At 40.4% G+C, this 22,204-nt stretch overlaps 5 protein-coding genes across 6 annotated transcripts; 3 read left to right on the top strand and 2 right to left on the bottom strand.

The window, feature by feature from the left end:
- Positions 1–1,503: 1,503 nt before the first annotated feature.
- trappc5 (trafficking protein particle complex subunit 5) lies at positions 1,504–3,809 on the bottom strand. Its single transcript, XM_080519721.1, has 3 exons — positions 3,777–3,809; positions 3,267–3,553; positions 1,504–2,461 (listed from the first exon to the last, which is right to left on the bottom strand). Exons 2-3 carry the CDS (start codon positions 3,534–3,536, stop codon positions 2,165–2,167), a joined length of 567 nt encoding a protein of 188 aa, XP_080375847.1. The 5' UTR covers positions 3,537–3,553; positions 3,777–3,809; the 3' UTR covers positions 1,504–2,164.
- Positions 3,810–7,606: 3,797 nt separating this feature from the next.
- Positions 7,607–10,818, top strand: LOC308144434 (N-acetylmuramoyl-L-alanine amidase-like; the record flags this gene model as incomplete). The annotated part of the gene is made up of 3 exons (XM_080515549.1): positions 7,607–8,480; positions 9,715–9,925; positions 10,515–10,818. The coding sequence occupies 3 exons, from the start codon at positions 7,607–7,609 to the stop codon at positions 10,816–10,818; spliced, it is 1,389 nt and encodes a 462-aa protein (XP_080371675.1).
- Positions 10,819–12,659: 1,841 nt separating this feature from the next.
- LOC308145641 (lysozyme g-like) lies at positions 12,660–15,389 on the top strand. 2 transcript variants are annotated; one of them, XM_080517117.1, is made up of 5 exons: positions 12,660–12,836; positions 13,043–13,120; positions 14,468–14,664; positions 14,931–15,030; positions 15,166–15,389. In XM_080517117.1, the coding sequence occupies exons 1-5, from the start codon at positions 12,833–12,835 to the stop codon at positions 15,300–15,302; spliced, it is 516 nt and encodes a 171-aa protein (XP_080373243.1). In that variant the 5' UTR covers positions 12,660–12,832; the 3' UTR covers positions 15,303–15,389. The 2 variants fall into 2 exon arrangements, with proteins under 2 accessions (XP_080373243.1, XP_080373242.1); XM_080517116.1 differs by having other exon boundaries at positions 12,668–12,836; positions 14,931–15,081.
- Positions 15,390–16,408: 1,019 nt separating this feature from the next.
- LOC308145654 (lysozyme g-like) lies at positions 16,409–17,526 on the top strand. The gene is made up of 5 exons (XM_080517141.1): positions 16,409–16,501; positions 16,595–16,672; positions 16,796–16,992; positions 17,074–17,224; positions 17,297–17,526. Exons 1-5 carry the CDS (start codon positions 16,498–16,500, stop codon positions 17,431–17,433), a joined length of 567 nt encoding a protein of 188 aa, XP_080373267.1. The 5' UTR covers positions 16,409–16,497; the 3' UTR covers positions 17,434–17,526.
- A 1,290-nt stretch (positions 17,527–18,816) lies between these two features.
- On the bottom strand, positions 18,817–21,880 carry LOC308144425 (uncharacterized protein; the record flags this gene model as incomplete). The annotated part of the gene is made up of 5 exons (XM_080515537.1): positions 18,817–18,995; positions 19,803–19,968; positions 20,053–20,178; positions 21,224–21,459; positions 21,643–21,880. The coding sequence occupies 5 exons, from the start codon at positions 21,878–21,880 to the stop codon at positions 18,817–18,819; spliced, it is 945 nt and encodes a 314-aa protein (XP_080371663.1).
- Between the last annotated feature and the right edge of the window lie 324 nt (positions 21,881–22,204).

The raw sequence follows: 22,204 nt of genomic DNA, 5'->3' as shown, positions 1-22,204 counted from the left end.
GCATGTTTTTAGGCAGGACAATCAAAATACAGACATGAAAGTGAGATGGCATAAAATACGTAAACGAGCAAACAACAAGGAGTGTTAAAACATTTTCAAAACTGCAAATGTGGAACTCTGCGGAATTGTGCAAACGTAAAAACTAAACTGTATGTTTTTTGCTGTGTAAATACACTATGACTGTGGCTATAGCTTTTATCAACGTTAGAACAGAAAATACTTTATTAAATAGGGAAAATCTTTTTGGAATGCTGCTCCACACAATGCTAGAATATGAAATGAGGCAGAATATAAATTAAATACGTGAACATTAAATATTTATACACACAAGGCTTAACAGTGACCAATGTATGGATGGAAATGGATTGATGGTGAAAACACAACAAACACCAGTTACAAGACGTCTTCAAGTCTGATGGCCACAGGAAGGAAGTATATGTTGCTGAAGGGGCTCCTGCTGCTGACCAGAATACCAGGAGGGGGAGAGAGACATCGATCAGGACAGATGTTAGTTTGGACTATGTCCTGAGTCTACAAGACCACCTGTACAGAACCAATCTCCACCTCCACCATGTCACTGGCCTTTCTCGTGAGTTTGTTGAGTCTGTTGGTGTCGGCCACCCTCACCCAGCATTGACGATATTATCACTCGCCAACACAGACTCACGGAATGGCTTCAGCAGTGTTGAAGGATCTGAACTGCTTCAATAAAAAGAGACAGCTTTGGCCTTTCTTGTAAACGGCTTTGGTGTCCGTCACACAGTCCAGTCTACCGTCAGTAAATGGTGTAAAATGTTTGTGTTGCGAGTCCAAAGTGCATTGTGCAAAGTCACTGTGGCTGGCAGTGAGGATGCCCTGCAGCTACAGGAGTCCGTTAGAAAGCATGCTGAGCTGTCTGTTCAGCATGTGGTGGAGAGGGTGGTCAGTATGATCCATTATTCACAAAACTATGTTCAGTGTCCTTTTTACCACCACAGCTTTAAAACCCACTAGTCAGGAGCTGATGATGGAGGCAGGCTTATCCAGTCAGCTGGAACCACTGGATTTGGTTCTGTTTCTCAAACACACCTTTGCAAAATATCGGGCATCATTCATATCGTTTATATTTTGACACCGTCATCCATGATTGCCCTTGGTTAATGAAGTGTGACCTCTAAATGCTATTTGTCACTGCTAAATGTAAGCAGCACAAACATTAACTGAGGCTGTTGGCCTTATGTGCTTCATGTATTATCAAGCGGCTGAACTGTTCTCGTGGAAGATACTTAGTTCCAAATTATCAATATTCTTCCATTCAATAGAAGAAAACCGATGATAATATACGTTCACATTTCTGGTTGCAATGTGACAACCACAAATGTGAAGGTATTTTTAGCATCACATTCAAATTCCCATCTGTGGTTTTGATGCAACGAAACCTGGAAATATTCAAGGGGTATAAAAACTTTTGCAAGTAGTTTAGAAATCAAGGGCATCCTGGAAATCCAAAAATATGTCTTTATGAATTTATTTACATGTAATCACACCAATACAGAGGTGTTATCCGACATCACATTTAGTGTACACCACCCATAATGCTTGGAGCGAAACCACCTGAGGGTTATGCTGATCTAAAGAGGACAAATGTTTATAGACAGCTATAATCTCATTAGGAATAAAAACAAAACAAAAACAAAAACAGAAGATGATGCACCTTCTCAGATGTGGTAACACACTAACTATCCTGGTAGAATTTTCCATTGACCGTTGAGGTGGGAAGTTGTTGTGAAAATCGCATAAGTAATAAGCTTGACCAAATATTTCACATATACAGACTCCTCTCATATTATTAACAATCTGAATTTGTCATGAATTCTTCCATTTTCCATGAAAAACAGAAAAAAACCCCCAATAAATATGCTTTGGTAATACTTAAATTCCTCACATTCATCGCAAAGCGCTCACGTTCAGGGCTTTCGGGGGGAAAAGTCCCTCCAGCTTGGCTCCCTGTATAATTTCTTTGGTTGAAGGACAGCGCAAACAAATCCTTCAACAATTCTTGAGCATCAATCAAGTGAAATTCAATGAAAAAAAAATGATGGCAGACATTTTGACATTCTCTTCTTCACTCAGTCCGACTGCCACCGTAAAACCATGTCACCCTCATCCTCCTGTATATAATAACCTATCTGCCTTCCAGTGCTTTGTCCCTGGCAATCACACCCTCATCAAACTTGATCATGAGCGTGGTGCCCTTGTGCCAGTGGGCCGTCACCTTGGCGGGGAAGCCGCTGTGGGTGAGGATGGCCTCGACAATGCCGCCGGTGAAGGCTGCGCAGTTCAAGGTGCTATTCTCTTTGGGGACAGAGATGTAGGTGTTGACGAGTGGCTCCTTCTCGATGATGTAGTACGTCTTGTCGTCGTCGTTGGCCTGCTCCAGCTTGTCCGCCTCTTTACCGAACAGCGCCCTCCATACGGATACCTGTTGAATGTAAAATTAAAAAAAAGAGAGAGATAGAGAGAGGAAGCAGGTGAAAGGTCACGTGTTTACATTAAAAGAAATACAATGGGCCACGCGTATTTATTAACTCAACTGACATTTGAAAAGTTCATGTTCACTATATTCACATTCATAGTTGGATTTGTTTCAGTTAGATTATACTGCACCTGTGATTCTATACACTTTGACAAATCTAATGGAACATGAGGATTTAGAGCAAACCCAGAAGGACGAGAGATGTACCTAAAGCTTCACCAATAACTATAAAGTGAGAAATCACCACTTGTTTTATGAGGATGCAAACAAATACTTAGAAAAGCGGTAAAAACTAGAACATGAATAAAATTAAGCTTTTGCACTGTGCAGTTACACTTTTACAAGGTATTTCCCACAATGAGGGGAGAGGAGAAGAAGAATAAACAGTTGGAGCATATTGTTGTCTGTTTGACCTGATAAACACTTTGAGGGAGGGGGGGAGTGAATTTTTTTTTTTTTTTAAATGCTGCTGAATTTGCAAAGACAGTAAACACTGTCATGCACTAGATTGATGCATTTCACTGTTTGTGATGTTTACTTGAAGCCCCGTTCATGCACCTACTTATACCTTTGTTTATATACGTGTGATAACACATCTTCTGATCAATAATGTGAGGTAGTTTCTTTTTGGATTCCAAAGATCATATATATATATATATATATATATATATATATATATATATATATATATATATATATATATATATATATCTTACACCACACACACACACATACACACACACACACACACCTTAATGAACAGCAGGATGTTTAGCACTTTGGTCTCCCTCTTGCCGTTCTTCTCCCTGAGGACCAGCACGTCCAGCAGACTGGCCCCCACGCGCTGACCCAGGCCGGCCAGGCGCGCCTGCAGCTCGCACACGGAGTACACGCGGCTCTGGCAGTACTGCGCCACCTCCGAGAAGAGCAGGGCGAAGGCGCTCACGTTCACCTCGGTCTTCGGACGGCTCAGCGGCCGCTCCAGGATGGCACACTGGCCCCTGGTGAAGCGAGCCTCCATGGCGCTTCAACGAGCAGCTGTGAGGGGGAAACGGTGCAGGAGGAGGAAGAGGAGAAGTTAAAGATGCTGGGAAAACATCGAATAACCAGCTAACGCAAACCACACGCAACACTTCTACTGCAGGCGTGCACGAAACAGCAAAAATAACGCCCGCGTACACATGGATGTACTCAAAAGTTAGACGTATTTTCACGCCAGGTTTTACAGAAATAGAGGACAAATATTCGTCAGTTCACTTACTACACATGCAGCGGCGAGTGTTGTTGTCTTTTGGTTACTTCCGGGGTGTTACACGTCACATTGCCACGTGACAACTACGACGCCTCAAAACAAACGGACAAACAAAAAAGACGTGAAAATAAAACAAAACATCGTCACCTACACAATATAATAATATAATAATAAGAATAATAATAATAATTATTATTATTACTTAATATACTTAGAATATAGTTAATTCGTTCTCATTTTATTGCATTTCTTATTTATTTGTAAAACACTGCGCATTTCCTTGTGTCCAAATGCTGCAACATAAATACATTGCTATCATTCATATTTATTCCAACTCTTTTTTATTGACATTTTTCAAAACAAATGTAAATGAAATGGTACATTTCAAAAATAATAAAGCCCCTCATGCCCCCCTCCCTTCACCCACCCACCCCACTCAGGTCATATAACCTTGGACACATGGCACAAACCTACGATACAAACATAGACATTCGCACACACACTCATACCACGTAAAGGACAGACATTAAAGATTGGGGGGAGGAAAATTTTAATAAATAAATAAATAAAATAAACATATAAATAAATAAATAGAAGAGATCATTCCTCATCAGGATCTGGGGATAAATCAAGAGACTTGATGTACAACAGAAAGGGATTCCACAAACTCTGAAACGTTTCAGTAGAGCCCTTTAACGAGAACCGGAGTTTTTCCAATTTTAGATTGTAGAGGACTTCTTTAATCCAACGAGCATATGATGGGGGGTGAGCCAACTTCCAATTGTACAAAATGAGTCGCCTGGCCAACAAGGTCGTAAAGGCACCAGAATGTTTTAATGACTTAGAAAATGTGGTGTCAGGGGAGAGGCCGAATATAGCTGATAACGGATTAGGAGGAATTGTCTGACCATATGCCCCTCCTATAGTGTTGAAAATACTCTCCCAAAAAGAACATAGCTTAGGGCAAGACCAGAACATATGAATATGATCAGCAGGAGATTGTTTACATCGAGTGCAGATATTGCTAACAGAGGGATAGATTTTAGATAGTCTTGAATTGGTATAGTGAACTTTGTGGAGGATTTTGCATTGGATGAGGCCATGGCGGGCGCATATCGAGGAGGAATGGACCAACTTCAGGGCGGAGTTCCAATGTTGCTCGGTTATATTCATATTTAAATCACTCTCCCATGAAGCTCGAATTAATGATAAGGGGTTTGGGGCAATTGAACGTAAGGAGGTGTATAGTACGGAGATGCACTTTTTATGATTGGGGCCCATTGATAGCAAAGTGTCGATCAAAGTTTCCGGAGGGCGATTTGGGAAGTGTGGGAACTGCTTCTTTACAAAATCTCTCGCCTGGAAAAAACGAAAAAGGTGGGAGTTCGGTAAGTCATATTTAGAAGAGAGTTCAGCGAAGGATAAAAAGATGCCATCTTTATAGAGGTCTATCATTCATATTTATAACAGTTACCTTGTTCCTACATCTATTTTATTGAATAGATGTATATGTTTAATCTCCTCTGTAAAGCACTACTTGTCAATGTGTGTACTTGGGAATAAATCTGAATTTTTAGGATCTTTTCTTCAATATTTTAAAGATAGTTTCATTGTTTGAAAACATTCTGTCCTCAATATCAATACAATATGCCCCAAAAAATGAATGAAAATGCAATTGCCAATTATAAATAAAGCTGTGGCGCATGCCGGTGAGAGTAACAGTTGCAGGGCTATACTCAGGGACAAAGCACTAATCAAAGTTCACAATCTGACTTTCACTCTGGGTGTGTGAGAGTTGGTGTCCCTGCTATTAATTAAAATTGAAACACAATGATGGTATGGTGACACCTGTACCACCCTTTGCATGGTGTACTTTTTACTTTTTGATTTAACCTGTAATGAGGATGTCCCTTGAGAGGTCTCTTTTTCGATGGATACCGAAGGAAACACATGAAAAACAAAACATTGTGTGATTAGGAAGAACTTAAATTTATCACTCTACGTAAGTCAAACCTTTGGTTATCCAATGTGAGATGGTGTTAACCAATACTCCACCGTCCAACCCTTTGTAACCTCCAAGTGAAGTGACTAATGTTACTTCCTGACACTGGTGAGTACACAACTGAACTGACACACACATTTAAACATTAACCATAAATCTGCTTCATCTCTCGGTTCTGTTGAGGTAAATAACATACTGTATACAAATGACACAACTGTGGTTTCATACAGGGATATAAATAATCACTATGCTTATTATTATTATTATTATTATTATTATTATTATTATTATTATTATTATTATTATTATTATTATTATTATTATTATTATTAATAGTAGTAATAATAATATTAATAATAATAATAAAAGAGGCATTTAAATTAACATTTTGCTGAATTGAAAGGAACAAACAAAACTTACTCTCTTGCTGATACAGTTTGACGCAGAGTAGGTTAAATCAATATTTGAAGCAATAAGTGTACAAGAAGTCCTCTTCAAAAACTGGGACACAAGTCAGCCATCATGCACGTCCACAAACACGTTAAACAAATATACACCTACACAAATCATTGCAGCTGTTGGGAAAACGGCTGGGAGTCTGCATGTTGATAGTTATAGCCAGGTTTCTTTGAATTTGGCTGTTTTGTAGGGTTATTAAGCTTTGAAAGATCATTATTGAGATTCATCTGTGCAGCAGGAAATATCACTTTGATAAAGCACAACCGGGAGATTCAAGATGGATTTATTTGGGTTTATTCTGAATTTATTTTTCTATTTCTTAACTGTGCACAGCAAGCCAACAGGTACGTCTATTTATTTCAAACATCTGAACATTTGGCTAATTTACATTAGATTCTTCATTGGACTGAATTTCTTTTTCCAAGATGATATGTTGAAACAAATGTATTCCTTGTTTTCTTTGTCCGCTTAAAAAGTTGTTTTGTTCATTTTTAGTTTTTTTTTGCATGAAATAATTAAACAATTTGTTCAAATCAGATCGTTACATCAAGGACTAGAATGGCACACAATCAAAGACTTCACTCAGTTTTACTTTGGGCAAATGTTTTCCTAATCATGGAACTGCAAAGATAAGAACGTTGGTAAGTTAAGAAGTAACTATAAATCACAGTGACATTTAAAACAGTTTTGGACATTTTCACCAGTTTTACAAATTAAGAAGAAAGAAAACTGCACAATGTTGGAAAACACATGTAGTTATTTCAGTTTGTAGATCATCTGCAACAAGAAAAAGAATAACATATGTAACTGGAAATAAATTTTAAAAAATTAGAAATTGAAACATTTTTCAATGACCAATGTACTGACAAATCCATGTAGTTTTTTATGGAGAATTATTTTCACTTGTGTTCAATAAGAATAACTGCCCCTTTAAAAAAAAAAAATTCTTGGCAGTATAACTGCTCTTTCTTTGTTTTTGTTTGACAATGCAGGCACAAGCTTACTAAATTAAAGGTCTTGGAAAAGAAATCAGTCTTCAGATTGTAATTATTAAAAGCAAAAAGTAAACTGAAAAGCTGTTGTGGACAAGTTGAATCAAGCTGGAAATGGGGAAATTTCTGATTTAGTGGCGGTTTTGAGTTTTCAATATTGGGTCTTTCTTCATTCCCACGAAAATTAGAGCCTGTTGTATCGTGATGCTTTTTGTTTGTAAAATCTCTCTGTATTGCAGTTATTCTCTGGTTTGTACATGTGAATAAAGAAATATTTTTATTTCATTTCTAATTCACAATTGGGACATAAAACAATTATACAAAGTAAGCTGCTTCACCAATCACTGACACTCCTGATTTTTTATTCTTGTTTCCTACTTGTTCCCATGCTTTCTTTAGGTGAACATCTGCGTAACATGGACAGCTTTATCCGAGCTGTGCAGCAGGTTGAAGACTCAAACCCTGGCCTGTCCCCCCTGGCTCTGCTCAGGGCCCTGCGGAGGACGGCGGGCCACGACGATGAGATGACCATCCACTTCTTGGGCGCATCAAATAATGTGACTGAGCCTGAGTTCTTGGAGACAGCCATCCTCAATGCAACCTCTTTCAGCTTTTTCGACAAGGCCATCCACCACATTGTTACAGACTACGGAGAAGAGCGAGGGGTGGTCCTGGCTCAGGATGGCACCACGGTGGCACTCGCACCATTACTGCTGGGAATTGAATCGGGTCTTAAAGCCATGATGGAGGGGGTAACCAATGATGGGCTTTTCCCACTGACTCTGGGCCGTACATTGGGCCTGTCCTTCCTCAGCCTCCAGGACATCCCAGCATTTCATCGCCTGGGGCCCAATGGCTGCTGGGACAACGTGGAGCGCCCGAAGGTGTTCAAGCTGTCCCGGCCTGCCACTCTGGCGACAGACGCCATCATAAACGGGGGCATGGATGGAGCAATACTGGGCCTTCATCTCAGTAATCTGTCTTACTCTGGACAGGCACAAAGCTTCAGCACCATCCTGAAAGGATACTATAGTTTTTCTCTACACGTGGGGCAGGGCCTTGACGCCATGACCGGCCATGTTAGCCCGAAAAGAAGAGAGATGTCAAAGTCCATGCTGGAGTCACTTGATCTTCAAAGCCAGGTGATGGAGACCCTGTCGCTGGTGTGGCAGCTGGAGAAGACGGAGTGGATCGCTCGGGACACCGGTGTCGGGAAGGCAGTGGCGGATGGACTGCGGGTGTTTGTGCACAAGTACTGGGGTGAGCTATGACATCTGGACACAAAAGTACAACTACCATATATTAAGGAAGCGGATGATCTGCGGTCTCTGCAGACCCCGCCACTCACTGTGACCTGTCTCCCTGACACCATCAACAAACAGTTTGGGCTGCACGTGCCGCACACCGGGCATCAGTTTACTTGAGGCGTTATACCCTCCCACATCGCGCCAGCTCCACCTCGTGGACAAACAAAAAACATGCACACATGGTTTGTCAACAGGTGAATCCAAAAATATGAAGAAATAAACAATAAAAAGATCTAATGGCTCCAACAGAAATATAAAGAAGAAACGTCTGCTGAAGTCAAATAAAGTACGTCCATCCAAAAGCTTGTCGTTTCACCACCAAAGTATAAACAAAGGTTCTGTCTCACTAAACAGAGACTAAACCAAGTTTAAATTGCGACTGTCTGACCTCTGTTGTTGCTCTAACAGTCATTGACAGTCATCCTCTGGGTGCCGTGTCGCATTCATCCTATAGATGGCGCTAACTACTCAAGCATGACTTTTTGGGAGCCAGTGGGAATCAAGCGTTGTGTAGTTTTTTTAAATTTATTTTTAATCAGCCACAAATACATATCTCTTACTTTTCAAATTAATGAAAAAAAATAAAAAATAAAACTGAAACACATTAATTCAGTTTTTTTTAAAGGATTATGTATACATTTACCACAAGACTGCAAATCAGAAATAAAAATCAGAAAATAAAATGTCAAATTACTTTTCAGCTGGTTGTGAATCATGACAGCTTTATTGATGGTGTCCACAGAGACATAGAGAAATATAGCTAAGATCCTCTCTTATCTCTAATATGCCGAGTGTTTTAGCAGTTAGTTCCATCTATCTCCTAAACTGCTTCATCCACACAAGTGTCACCTGGGTTGTCAGTCCATAAAAAATGTGGCTGTAAAAGAGGTAGAACATGTCAAGAGTTGTGCAAGACAAATATAGAGACACGAAAGTAAAAATGAATGCTATACAAGGCTTGGCTAGGTTGTTTATCAGTGCTGTGTTTGCACGTTGTCAGTTAGACTTCAGACAACATCTGGTTAAAATGTTTCCTTTCAAAGTTCACTGAAGATCAGATTAATATGAATATTAATCTGGACTCTGGCATAGAAAACTCAGCATGTGTTACTTTTTGCATCTTAACCCTTGTTTTGTCTTGTCTTGTCTTCTCTTGTCTTGTCTTGTCTTGTCTTGTCCTCACACAGATTGTCCTCAGATCATCTCTCGCTGTCAGTGGGGGGCGAAAGCATCCCAGGCCACACCCGTTCCTCTGTCTCTTCCCCTTCAGTTCCTCTATGTTCACCACACCTATGAGCCATCAGCGCCTTGTCTGTCCTTCAAAAACTGCTCTCGAGACATGAGGGCCATGCAGCGCTTCCACCAGGAGGACCGCGGCTGGAATGACATAGGATACAGGTGGCAGGGAGTTTGAATTATTGGCATGTTGAAAAAGCAACTAAACAACATTAAAATGTTTTTTTTTTCCTTTAGCTTGAAGAAGTCTCACATACATTCATAGTTTTATCACATACATTTTGAATATATATTGTATTCAAAAGGGTTCACATAGTTTTTGTTGCTGCTCTCACTCAAAAATATAATCAGATGACATCTTACTGGCTTATGTAAAAGGTTTTACTTTGCTGTTCAAAATAACACATCGCCGCTATACATTCATAATTACTATTAGTAACCCTATTGGGAGTATGTTCAAAATGGACACGTCAGCAGTTTTATGTTGCAGTCCATCAAATATGACCATTTCTTCACATACTATAGGTAAGCTAAACAAATGAATCTGGACTGACTGGGAGCAGGACACATTTGGACAAAAAAAACATCAATGTGTCAAATGTGTCAACAAGCAGAATTTATTTATTTTATTCTATTTATTAATTTATCTTTCGCAATGGCTGATTGACTGAGCTATGGAAAGAAAACTTGACAGCCAATGTTGATTATCTTGCGCTTAGTCATTCCCTGTGTGTCCTCCGTGTGTCCTCAGCTTTGTCGTTGGCTCTGATGGGTACGTCTATGAAGGAAGGGGTTGGAACCAGCGGGGTGCACACACCAGAGACCACAATTCTGTTGGATACGGAGTGTCGATCATAGGTGACTACACCTCCACGCTGCCTTCCCGCAACGCCATGGACCTGTTGCGTCACCGGCTGGTCAAGTGTGCGGTGGACGGAAGAGGACTGACTACCAACTTCACGATCCAAGGACACAGACAAGTGGTGAACTACACCACCTGTCCTGGAGACGCCTTCTTTGCTGAAATAAGAAGCTGGGAACACTTCAGGGAATGATGGGACCACTGTTGTTAGGTTGAGATTATGTAACGTGAGACATATGTAATGTGGATCACTGTTTTTTTTTTTAAAAGGTAAGGTGGGCCTCCCCTGGTGGGGTGCCATGGAGTTTCAAGAGGATGTGCTCCAGATGTTCAAATCCTGTGGCCAGTGCAATGCCTGTTGTATGATTTGTTTGCTTTAAAAAATGTTTTGGCAGTAATGATACTAATTATTTTATGAAAACACACACTTTTTATAACTGGCTTTAATGCAAGTATAATGGAGACAAATCAAAAATACTTTCAATGAAAAAACTGAAATTGTAGCTGATACAAACTGTTTGACTACATACTGTACATAAAGACTCACCAGATATTTTAAATAAAAGCATCTAACACACAAGCAAGGATGATTTTTTTTTTTTATTGCCCACGAGTCCAAACAGCCATTAAAATATCTTAAAGTTATAAAGTAATGTAGGAAGTCTTGCATCAACCAAAAACTTGGCATGACACTGATCATGTATAGTGTAATAAACTCTAATTTAAGTCACATCCATCCATCCATCCATCCATCCATCCATCCATCCATCCATCCATCCATCCATCCAAATCCAAATGCTTCAACACAATTTCCTCAAAGCAGGACATGATTATCAACTTCATGGTCATTTCGTGATTAATAATTCATAACAGGTCTTGAGGTGTTTGTTCTGACTGGCATGTACTGGCACAGTATAATAAGGCATGTCATGTTTGAATGCAAACTCACGTACTCTTGTTGTTGCCTGCTGCATCCTCCAGAACATCTGTGTGGCAGCGGGTGACATCATGGAGGTGGAGGAGGAAGGTCCAAGGAGGTGGGAGGAGGGAAGGAAGGAAGCGAGGCAGGAATGCAGGAAGCGAGGTGCGAGCGAGGATCGCTGCCCAAGCTGTCTGCTCATGAAGAACGACCTGCAGTCTTCAGAGAGCAGGACGACATCGAGACAGGAAGCTCTCCACATGTAGCCATGTTGTCATGTCATGTGTAAATATATGGAGAGAGATAGATAAAGACAGAGATTGACAGAGAGATGTACATGTGTTATTCATCTTTTCCAACAATGTTCCCCTTGCTTTGACAAATTTAACGACATGACTGTAAAATATAGAACTTATCATTTTTCAGTTTTATTGGATAAACGATGACAGTAGGATACATCTGTCGATACACTTGGACACATCATCAGTGATAGTACCTGGGTTCATCGGGTGCTTGGGGCCTTTCGTCCTCAGACACCCTCACCCAGGCGACCCGACCAGGAGTGATCAGTTCCCGGCCTGTGTCCAAGAAACATGAATCCACGGTTTGTCCCTTTTGATCCACAGCCATCTCGAGGCTTTCTAATTTGCCTCCGAAGCTCTTCCGATGGCCTTTCTCTTGCAAGGGCAACGGCACGCCACACCCGTCCGCAGCATTCCTCCACCAGTTCGGTGCACTTCCCTTGTTTTCAACAATCATAGACTCATTATTCATTAAATTACATTTAATTGAGCTTGAGTCTTCCTTCTGATCATTACAACTAAACATTTTGGTCCTTTCACAACAGGTTTTTGTTTTTGAGTTTCAGTTGGCACTAGGTGGCTCTCAACATTTCCACAATTTGGAAATTTCAGAATTTCCCCGATAATCTGTTGGTTAGCGATCTAGGTGTGGTTGGCAAAGGATCTGGCTAACTCTGCTCTACTGGAGTCATCCAACTTGTCCAGGCGAGCCGTTCTCGGTTTTGGTATTGTCATAACATTGTTGTCTGTGTAACCCTCACCTCTCGTTGAATTGGGATTTTTGTATAGTTGTTGTTGCAACTTGCATTTGTGTTGTGGTTTCATTACTGTGGTTTCATTACTGTGATGACTCTTCCGGGTCACTGCAGCTGCCTGTATAAAGGAACCAGCTCTGCAAGTTCACATTAAATACTTGAGAGAGGCTGTGGCAGGAGTTGTGTCCAAGAGGTTGCTGTTGTTCCAGAGACAACAAGAAGAGAAGCACAATGAGTGAGTACTTTTAATGAAACTGCTGATATGGATACTCATCCATACTTTTCTAAAACTCCCTTATCGAGTGACTTTATATTTCAGTTTATCCAATGTGTACTACTTGAAATACGACTGCACTGTCTGTTTATTTGATGATGTTCTTGTTTGAATTTGCACTTATATAGACTTGTGTAGTGTCACTCCTGACCTGGACCTTGTTGTAGGTTACGCAGACATCAACGACGTTCAAACTACAGGAGCTTCACAGAAAACAGCTCGTCAGGACAAATTGGATGTCTCAGGTAAATCGTCGTCCTACTCCTCTGGCAGACATACCCAATGATGGTTTAGGTGAGACAATGAGAAAATGACAAAATCCGGAAATGTTGAGCTGCTTCAAGTGATAGCCAGTGGAATAGTGTCCAAAAGTCCAAAAGTCCAAAAGCATGGACCAAATTGTCTTAGTTAAATCAATATAATTTCTAACATGATAAGATTTATACACATTCAATTTTATATCTGTAACCTAATAAATAATCAGTGTATTTGGATGCTCATAAAATCAGAAAGTTTCTGCAGGTTTCCCGGGGTGTTTAGATATTTTTAATGCCAGATTCCCTTCAAGTGGGACAGAATTTTCAATCCCACAAATTACAGATCATGGATTAACCCAATGCACCATCGTGAAAATTGAAGTCTCTCTCTCTCTCTCTCTCTCTTCTTAATCTTCTCTCTCTTTGGGCATCCCCCCTGGGCGTGCATGGCAGCCATGCCAACTTCTAATAAAGGCAGCAACATGGGGAGAGTCTTAGACTCATCCTGTTGCAAGAGCAAAGTTGCCGAACAGGACAAGGGCAAAAAAAAAAAAGAAGTAATTTTTGTCCAGACATAAAGGCACTCCCTCTGGGATGTTTTAGGTGATTAATTAATTCAAAACAATCCTTTTTTTTTTTATTCAACTTTTTTTTTTTTTTTAAACAACTTAATATATGCAGGAAATTGTCAGGACTTTGGGGAAAAAAAGAAGTAGAAAACTTCCTAAAATGTGTGGGTTTTTTTTTGTCATAAAAGGTTTAGTGCATTTATTTTTGCACAAAACAAAAATAAATATTTTAGTTATCCACCTTCGAGAATGGGGCTGAAATAATGTGAACCTGGCATTGCTCTCAGGAGAAACGCACTAAGATTTTCCTGCAACTTATGGAAGAAAACTCAAAGTATATGAAACGTTGCAACACCAAAGGAGCTTTTGTAGCTTTAATGGTATTGTCTGCAGATAACGACTTTTCACGATTCTATATAATTATCTGCTCTAAGTCACGATGATTTAAACAATGTTACACATTAATTTAGGTCTGATTAGTCAAATTATTGTTTTAGACAGAAAAAAAACAACGTTTTAAAAATATAAAACTGCTGTGGTTATTGTAGACTTTAGTCAGATTTGCAGTGATATGCAGTCTTGAAAAGACCCTGAAAAGAACTGTGCATAAGTGGAAGACAAAACTCAGGCACTGATGTAAAAATGAAACAAGATAGCAATACAAACCCCTGGGAAGTACAAAAAGACATGACAAACTGGTGATACAACTAAAGAAGCCAAAAATAATTGATAAACAATATCTTTCTTCTTTGATTCATCTCTGAAGGTGTTAATGCATCCCACACCATGGCCGAGACCGATTCAGGCCGAATGAAGAAGTACAAAACAAAAATCAGCAGTGTGGGAAAAAAGTATGAAATCGACCCCGCTCTTATTGCCGCCATCATCTCCAGAGAGTCGAGGGCTGGAAATGTGCTGAAGGACGGCTGGGGGGACAATGGCAATGCCTGGGGACTGATGCAGGTTGGGACCAGTGTTCTATTCCAGTTCATATCAGATGCATAAAGCTGATTATTGTCAATATAATAAAAGCAATAAGATAAATCACAATGGAGCTACTTTCTCGCTGTAAAGCATGTGCAGATTATCAGAATAGTACAAGTCAAAAGTATTATTTCAATCACTGGCATCATTGGAAACTAAGCTGAAGTGGACCTCTTTGAACAGTTTATACCTTGTCTTCATTGTGAAGGAGTTCACTGTACACCCTTACTTTTCCATTTCTGTAGGTGGACGTCAATCCAAGAGGAGGTGGACACACTGCCCGGGGCGAGTGGGACAGCGAGGAACATCTCAGCCAAGCCACTGAGATCCTCGTCGATTTCATTGGTAAAATCACCAAGAAATTTCCAGACTGGAGCAAGGAGATGAAACTGAAAGGTTTGCTTCACCAAACCAATCATACAGATCACTTCTTTTCAATCACTGCCGGGCTGCTTGAATATTGGTATTTGTTTTCTGTAGGAGGGATTGCAGCCTACAATACAGGAGACGGGAGGGTCAGTTCAGAGGACGTGGATGTTCGCACGACAGGCGGTGACTACTCCAATGATGTTGTGGCCAGAGCTCAGTGGTACAAGAGCAACTTTAGCTTTGAATAGTTAAAACAGGCAAAACCGCACTTTTGAACAAATAAAGCGCACACTGGTTTATGTTGTGTCACCGACGTGAATAAAGAAGAAAGTAAATACGTTGGTCTCATGTTGGTCTTTTCTGCCACACACATTTGACTTCGGTACAGTCCGTCTGTGCACCCACCCATCCAGGATATTGTTTTTACATTTCATAAAGCAGGTTTGAATTGAATGGTGCAATTCAGACCACAGACTGTCTCCATGGTAACGATCTCTGACTCAGCAGCTACGAGCCCAACGGGTGTCACTTTTATTGTAGAGACATTAACGACTTATATCCTTGAGTTTCATTAAGGTAAACAAGTAAACCATTAAATACATAACCAGGGTTACAACCTCCTTGTTTACAGTCACCTGAAAAAAAAAATGTCCTCAAATCTCTGTGTAGATAAAAAACATTAAACCTCAGAGTTAATCATACCTTATCCTGAAAGTGAAAGTCATTGAAAGTGACTCTTTAAAAAAAAAACAACAACCCTATAAAGCTACCTATAAAGCTCAGAATGGTCTCGGGTCTAAATACATCTCAGATTTACTTGTAGAATATAAATCCTCCAGACCTCTGAGGTCCTCAGGAAGAGGTTCACTCAGTGTTCCTACAGTCAGAAACAAGCAAGGTGAAGCAGCTTTCACTTTCTATGCTTCTCAGCTGTGGAACAAACTTCCTAAAGACCTGAAGACTGCTGACACACTCACTTCTTTTAAATCAGGACTTGAAACATTCTCATTTGCACAGGCTTTTGAATTTTTAAAAAAAAATTCTACTTACTTTCTTAAACTTATCTCATTAAATCTCTTACCTTATTTATTATACTTTTCTTCATTATTTGTTTTAATGCATTTCTTTCATTTCTTCTAAAGCTTTAATGTATTTCTTTTATATTGTATTTCTTTGCGTTTGAATGGCACTCTATAAATAAACTTGCCTTGCCTGGCCTTGCCTTTGGTGAAACACATTTCTTGTAAACTCGCTGCTTTCCTGTACCAGCCGTAAAAAGCAACTCCCCTCCTCAGCTGATGCAGGAAGTCATTGTGAAACAGAAACTCGAGATAACGCAGCCTTTATAAGCAGAGTCCTCTCTGCCTGTTTACATCAAACACTGGACGAAGGCAAGCCAAGAGCTGGTTGATTCATTTCAAAGGACCAAAACAAGACGACAAGATGAGTAAGTGTATCTGTTTTGTTCTGCTCTGGATAGTTATGTAACCATTAACTTGTTAAATTAACCCCCCCCCCCTCCATTGTATTTTACTTTAAGGCTATGCAGACATCATGGATGTTCCTACTTCCGGAGCCTCCTGGCAAACGTCTCAGCAGGACAACCTGGGATACTCAGGTGAATCATGCAGTGACATAGAGACAATGTCATCATAAACTTTGAAATTAAATAAATAAATAAATAAAGCCCTCCTGTGTGTCAGAGAAGTGTTGATGTCAAAACCCTGGTTTGTCTCTAAAGGTGTTGCTGCTTCAAAGGCAATGGCAGAGACGGACTCCGGCCGAATGGAGAAGTACAGATCCAAAATAAAGAGCGTGGGGCGTAGCTGTAGAATAGACCCTGGTCTGATCGCAGCCATCATCTCCAGAGAGTCTCGAGCTGGAAATCAACTCCAGAATGGTTGGGGGGATCATGGAAAAGCTTGGGGTCTGATGCAGGTGGGGGGGCAGTAACAAAATCCTCACTGATGAACTTCAGAAGACATGGCACTGATCTAATCCTTTCCCATTTTTTCGCAGGTGGATGTGACTGCAAATGGCGGAGGACACACACCCCAGGGCGGGTGGGACAGCGAGCAGCACCTCCGCCAAGCAACTGGTATCCTTGTTGATTTTATTAGACTCATCACAAACAAATTCCCCAACTGGAGCCCAGAGGAGCAGCTGAAAGGTTTGTGTCACACGATCAGTAAAGTCCCGCAAGTCTGAATAAACGGAAACTCACCAGAACTCATATCTGCAGGGGGAATAGCCGCGTACAACATGGGGGACGGAAACGTTCGTCCCGGTTATGACGTGGATCATTTCACGACCGGCGGAGATTACTCCAACGACGTGGTCGCCAGAGCTCAGTATTACAAAGAGAGTCGTGGCTATTAGTGGCTGCAAGTGATTGAAACAACTGATGAATTGTGAAGATAACATTCCTACTGTATACTGTGTTAAGATGCATGAGCAGTCTCTGTGTTTCCTCATTCATTTCAGGAACGCTCATGGTGCAGAAGCATCAGTCATGAATAAAAAAAACCAAACAAAACAACTCTCACATTTGATTGTTTGTTATTAATAGTGTGGTTTTCACTCTCACCTCACAGAGAACTTGGTCCGAGTATCTAACCCTAACCCTCTTCATCAATTTCAGCCAGTGTTAACTTAATTTAAATGCACTGTGTTTATTAACTACATTACAAAAATCTTTTATTTATTAAATTTTTTTTTAGATTTAGAAGTTAATAGAGATCCCTTGTTGAGATTACGCTTTTATGAACACACTTGTAAACAAATACAAATAGATGCTTAATGAATCCCTTTTTGAAAGTGTATATGTTTCTGGGGCTGGTTTACTTGAAATGACACTCTTTGCTTCGCCCAGGGGTCTTTGAAGCTTTAGGAATATTATTTGTAAATAAACATTTAGTTTTCATTTTGGTTTTGTATGCATTTCCACACTGATTTTCAAAACTGGTCTAATCTCCAGGATTAAAACAGTTAAATGAGGTGAAACAGCTAAAACAGCCAGATTTTACAGAAATGAGGGGAAAAAAAACAGGTATAAATACCGAAAAATGGTCAAACCAAAATTACGGCTGGAACAACAAAAAAGAGAAACAAAGGAAAAGGGGAAAATTGAAAAAAAAGGAAAAGGGAATAGAAAACAGAAACTATTAAAAATGACAAGAAAGAGAAAAAACAAGATTAAAAATGTATGACAGAATTAAAAAACGGCTAATATAGCTCAACCAGCTCAAACAATTGGAACATTTAGCTGTCAACAGCTAAATGGTTAAAATCCATGATAAAACAGGAAAAGGTTCTAAAAATGGCCACAACTAAATAAAAAAATTAATAAAATGTATATAAATTGTACCTCTGTCATGTCAAGACTGCAACCTCAGTTTTTCTACGTATAGCTTTTATATATTTATTTTTCTTCTTACTTTCAAAGCCAACTTTCAAAACTAAAGCCAACCTCAGGTATATTTTAAATATAATTTTGTGAAGAAGAAGAAGAAATGTATCCAGAGATGGACTTGGGGCCCTCACAAGATCACGGCTTAGGAAAGATGTTATCAAGACAGTTTTTTTGTGTGTTTTTTTTCACATGCTATTTCTAAAAGGAAAATGATGATCATGACTGTTGTTTTAAATATTGGACAGGACACAAACAAATACCTCTGAATCCACCTGTGTAGGCAATCGAGTAAAAACAGATACTTCAGTTCATTTTCCACCAGGCAGTATTCCATTTGGAATTATATACAGTCAGCGGTAGACACAGTGGTGCTCCTGATGCTGTCGCAGGTCCACTTTGAGCTGGAAGCCGTAGAGGCACCGCGGGCAGCGGTAAGGCCTGGCGTCCCTGTGTTTGCGGCTGTGTGTGATGAGGTTGGAGCTCTGGCTGAAAGCTTTGCCACATATCTGACAGACGTGGGGCTTCTCTCCTGGGGGGTGGGGGACAAAAACATAGCAAAAGAGAGGAGGATGGTAAAACTGTGTAGATGAAACTGACAGAGCTCTGATGAGTTCACGGTGTGAGACAAGAGGAACAGCCTCTGATATTTATGCCTCAAAACCCTCAAACATGATCAGTGTGCAGATGAAAGGGAAAGTTTTGCTTTTTTAAATATAATAATAATAATAATACAATGTGTGTTTGAGATCAGGTTTTGTTTGGTTTTTTTAATTGACCAATCTTCAGGACGGGGGTGTCGTGGCCAGCTCCCTCACTGCACAACAAGACAATTCCGGTTTTGGCCCTGCTTTATATGGACACAAATAAGATGAGTAAAAATGCTTCGGTGTTTGCCAGGAGACTCCGATCTTTCAGGGTTTATTTAGAAAGAAATGTGTTTCTGGAAGAAGTCAGGATCGAGCTGATCTGTTGTGTATTCTCACTATGTGATGCTTCTGACACACTGTCTCAAGGAAACATCGGTTGATTGAGAAGTCACAGCTGCCGCGTCGCACATTAATTTGGTTTTTCCTCTTTCAAATAAAAATAAAAATGCAACAAACTTTACTTGTTGAACTAACGAATCTCGGATGAAGGGTTAAATGTGCCTGTCGGAAACACCACAGTGCAATGGATCCACAGACTGAACAGACTTCATATCATTGGTGCCTAAAAACATCAATCTGATCTCTTTTTTCAGTCTAAATGTAACCAGGTGTTATGGAACAGTCTGATCGTATTGGCAGGGGCTCAGAAATAAATCCACGTCAAGGACACATCCAGTCGATCAACCCACCGGTGTGAATGAAAGTGTGTTTCTTCATGTCAGATTTCTGGTGGAACCTCTTCCCGCAGTACTCGCAGGGATAAGGCCGGATGTCGGAGTGTATGAGCAGGTGTGTGGAGAGGGTGGAGGAGCGCTTGAACACTTTCCCACACACCGTGCAGCCAAACGTCCGCTCCTGAAACGACGGCGCAACGCGTGAGTTTAGGAGATTTGGACACCAAATCCTTTTGGGAAATATCCGAGAAATTGTGAGGCTGACCTTTGCTCTGCATAGTGACGGCGCTTCCTCCACCCGGCCGGACTTCATATGTGCTGGAGACAGATGTGCTCTGGTTCCATGACCCTTCGATATGCGAGTCTTCAAGCTTGACAAACATGAAAATATCTGTTGAAAAGGAGACGAGCGCCGATTAACAACTGAACAACTGTTAAAGTTCAGGAAAACATTATTTGAGATGATACCTTTCACAGAAATGCTAAATCATGAGATTTTTACAAATGTACTTTCCCACACGTCCTCACTTGGACTGTGGGAGGAGGTGGAACACCACGAAAACATCCTGTGTGCTCAGCCAGCATGCAAACGCCACACGAAGTCCAGATTCAAACTGAGTACTATAGAAGTACTCAGAAGTACATGTGGCCAGTATCACCCCAACAAAAATAAATAGCACGTTGCAAAACATTCATTTAACTGGAAATTGATGCCCATTTAATATAACAATGATAATTCAAACTAAATCCTTTTGAATAGCGTTATTTTGATTACTTTTTGTGTATATGTATTGTGTAGTGTAAATGCAGTTATTGTGTTTAAAATAATTTGATGTTGATTGTTTTATTTTTAATGTATTACTTTTATTCAGATGTTTTTCCCACAGGACTTTCACAGGTAGATTTCAAAAGATAATTCATTAAATGTGAACCCCTTACTGATATATCAACACTTTTTTTTCTCTAAAACAACAGGCAGGGATTCAAAGTTCAAGTTATTTAAATATTATAATGTTATTATTTCGCGGTCATGCCTGCTTCAGATCAAATTGCCTGAGTTTGAGACGCTGAAGTCCCCCTAAAAGCAAACCAGGCAAACTCCAAGGGCGCCATCTGGTGGGCGGGACATGTGAATGGCAGTGTGATAAATAAACAAACAAACAAATAAACAAACATGTGAATGGCAGTGTGATAAACAAACAAACAAACAAACAAATAAATAAATAAATACATGTCTTTAAAAAAAAACAAGTTCGTAGTATTTCATTATATCCTGTAATATTTTGACAATACTAAATAAACTCCTATATTTATCACCTCGCTCTCTTCATGGGCTTGTGTTCAGAATCAAACAAACCAAAAAATTCCTAACCTTAACCTGGAGTACCAGGAGCCCTTGTCTTTAACGTATCTGCAATAACAGAAAGAAGCCATACTTTTCCAGAGAGCGGACACTCCAGTGTCAGAGCGCTGATCTGAGAGCTGCCGTGGCTCCCGTTCTCCCTGAAAGTCCGGGGATGCTCAGTCAGATCCCTCATTTCCTCTGAGATTTTTTCTAGATATCCCAAGCTCACAGGAGGACTGGCTGGTGTGGGAGGAGGAGAGGCGACTTGCTGCGCAGCACTTAAGGTATTTGAGCTGACGGGGCCGCTGGCCTCAGCTGATCTGCAGCCTGGGAACAAAGACACAGGAAGAAATTGACCTCTTGAAAACTTGACTTGGTTTTGCATGATGGCAGGTGTGAGTGCATGAACATTGTCCACAGTAAAACCTTTTCCACCCAAGAGAAACTTTTTTTTCTTCAGTTTTTATAAATCTAGAAAGGCTGAACAGACATGAAACGTCTGTCACCTACTGTAAGAGTGGGGCATGAATGGCTGACGGTACATACTTCCATCAAGGTGCGACGATATAATTGGCGTTGCAATGATATCCGCTGTGTCTGCAGCGGAGTACCCCAGGGTTCTATCCAAGGATGCCGGGTTTTTCTCCACCGGGCCGGTAGTCACGGGGGTGGATCCAGGGCTGGGGCTCTGTACTGGCGCTCGAAGGTGGTTCAAACCTCTTCGCTTCACCAGGAAAGAACGAGGCATCACTCAGGGGGACAAGCTGCTGCTTCCTGGTTCAGAGTCACACTGGAGACAGTCAAATGCAAATGACTGGTTTTAGTTTGGAAACGGGGATCAATGATTCCTTTTCATTTACCACAGGTTACATTACACCTATGCAAAACTGTACGGCAAAACTACTGTTCTAAAAGAAAGGGACTGAAACCAACATCATGTAACAACCTCCTGAAAGAGAACAGCAAAACTGTGCTTGCAATATTTCATGACATGATGAGACTTCATATGCAAGTGCTGGTCAGGTTTGTTTAATGTAACAATGATTGGAAAGTGTTTGGATGAGTGTGGTAA

The sequence above is a fragment of the Blennius ocellaris genome (genome assembly GCF_963422515.1).
Source record: "Blennius ocellaris genome assembly, chromosome: 3".
NCBI lineage: Eukaryota > Metazoa > Chordata > Actinopteri > Blenniiformes > Blenniidae > Blennius > Blennius ocellaris.
Note: the sequence above shows the minus strand (reverse complement) of the source record. Positions and strands in the feature narration are given on the sequence as shown.

What these genes read in the sequence shown, in the direction of transcription:
- LOC308145654 (XM_080517141.1), top strand. An exon ending in AAGCTTGGGGTCTGATGCAG is followed by an intron (nt 16,993 to 17,073) that starts GTGGGGGGGCAG and finishes ATTTTTTCGCAG; the next exon opens with GTGGATGTGACTGCAAATGG. An exon ending in CCCAGAGGAGCAGCTGAAAG is followed by an intron (nt 17,225 to 17,296) that starts GTTTGTGTCACA and finishes TCATATCTGCAG; the next exon opens with GGGGAATAGCCGCGTACAAC.
- LOC308145641 (XM_080517116.1), top strand. An exon ending in GGACAAATTGGATGTCTCAG is followed by an intron (nt 13,121 to 14,467) that starts GTAAATCGTCGT and finishes TCATCTCTGAAG; the next exon opens with GTGTTAATGCATCCCACACC. An exon ending in CAAGGAGATGAAACTGAAAG is followed by an intron (nt 15,082 to 15,165) that starts GTTTGCTTCACC and finishes TGTTTTCTGTAG; the next exon opens with GAGGGATTGCAGCCTACAAT.
- trappc5 (XM_080519721.1), bottom strand. Translation starts at nt 3,536, where the DNA reads ATGGAGGCTCGCTTCACCAGGGGCCAGTGTGCCATCCTGGAGCGGCCG. An exon ending in ACATCCTGCTGTTCATTAAG is followed by an intron (nt 2,462 to 3,266) that starts GTGTGTGTGTGT and finishes TACATTCAACAG; the next exon opens with GTATCCGTATGGAGGGCGCT.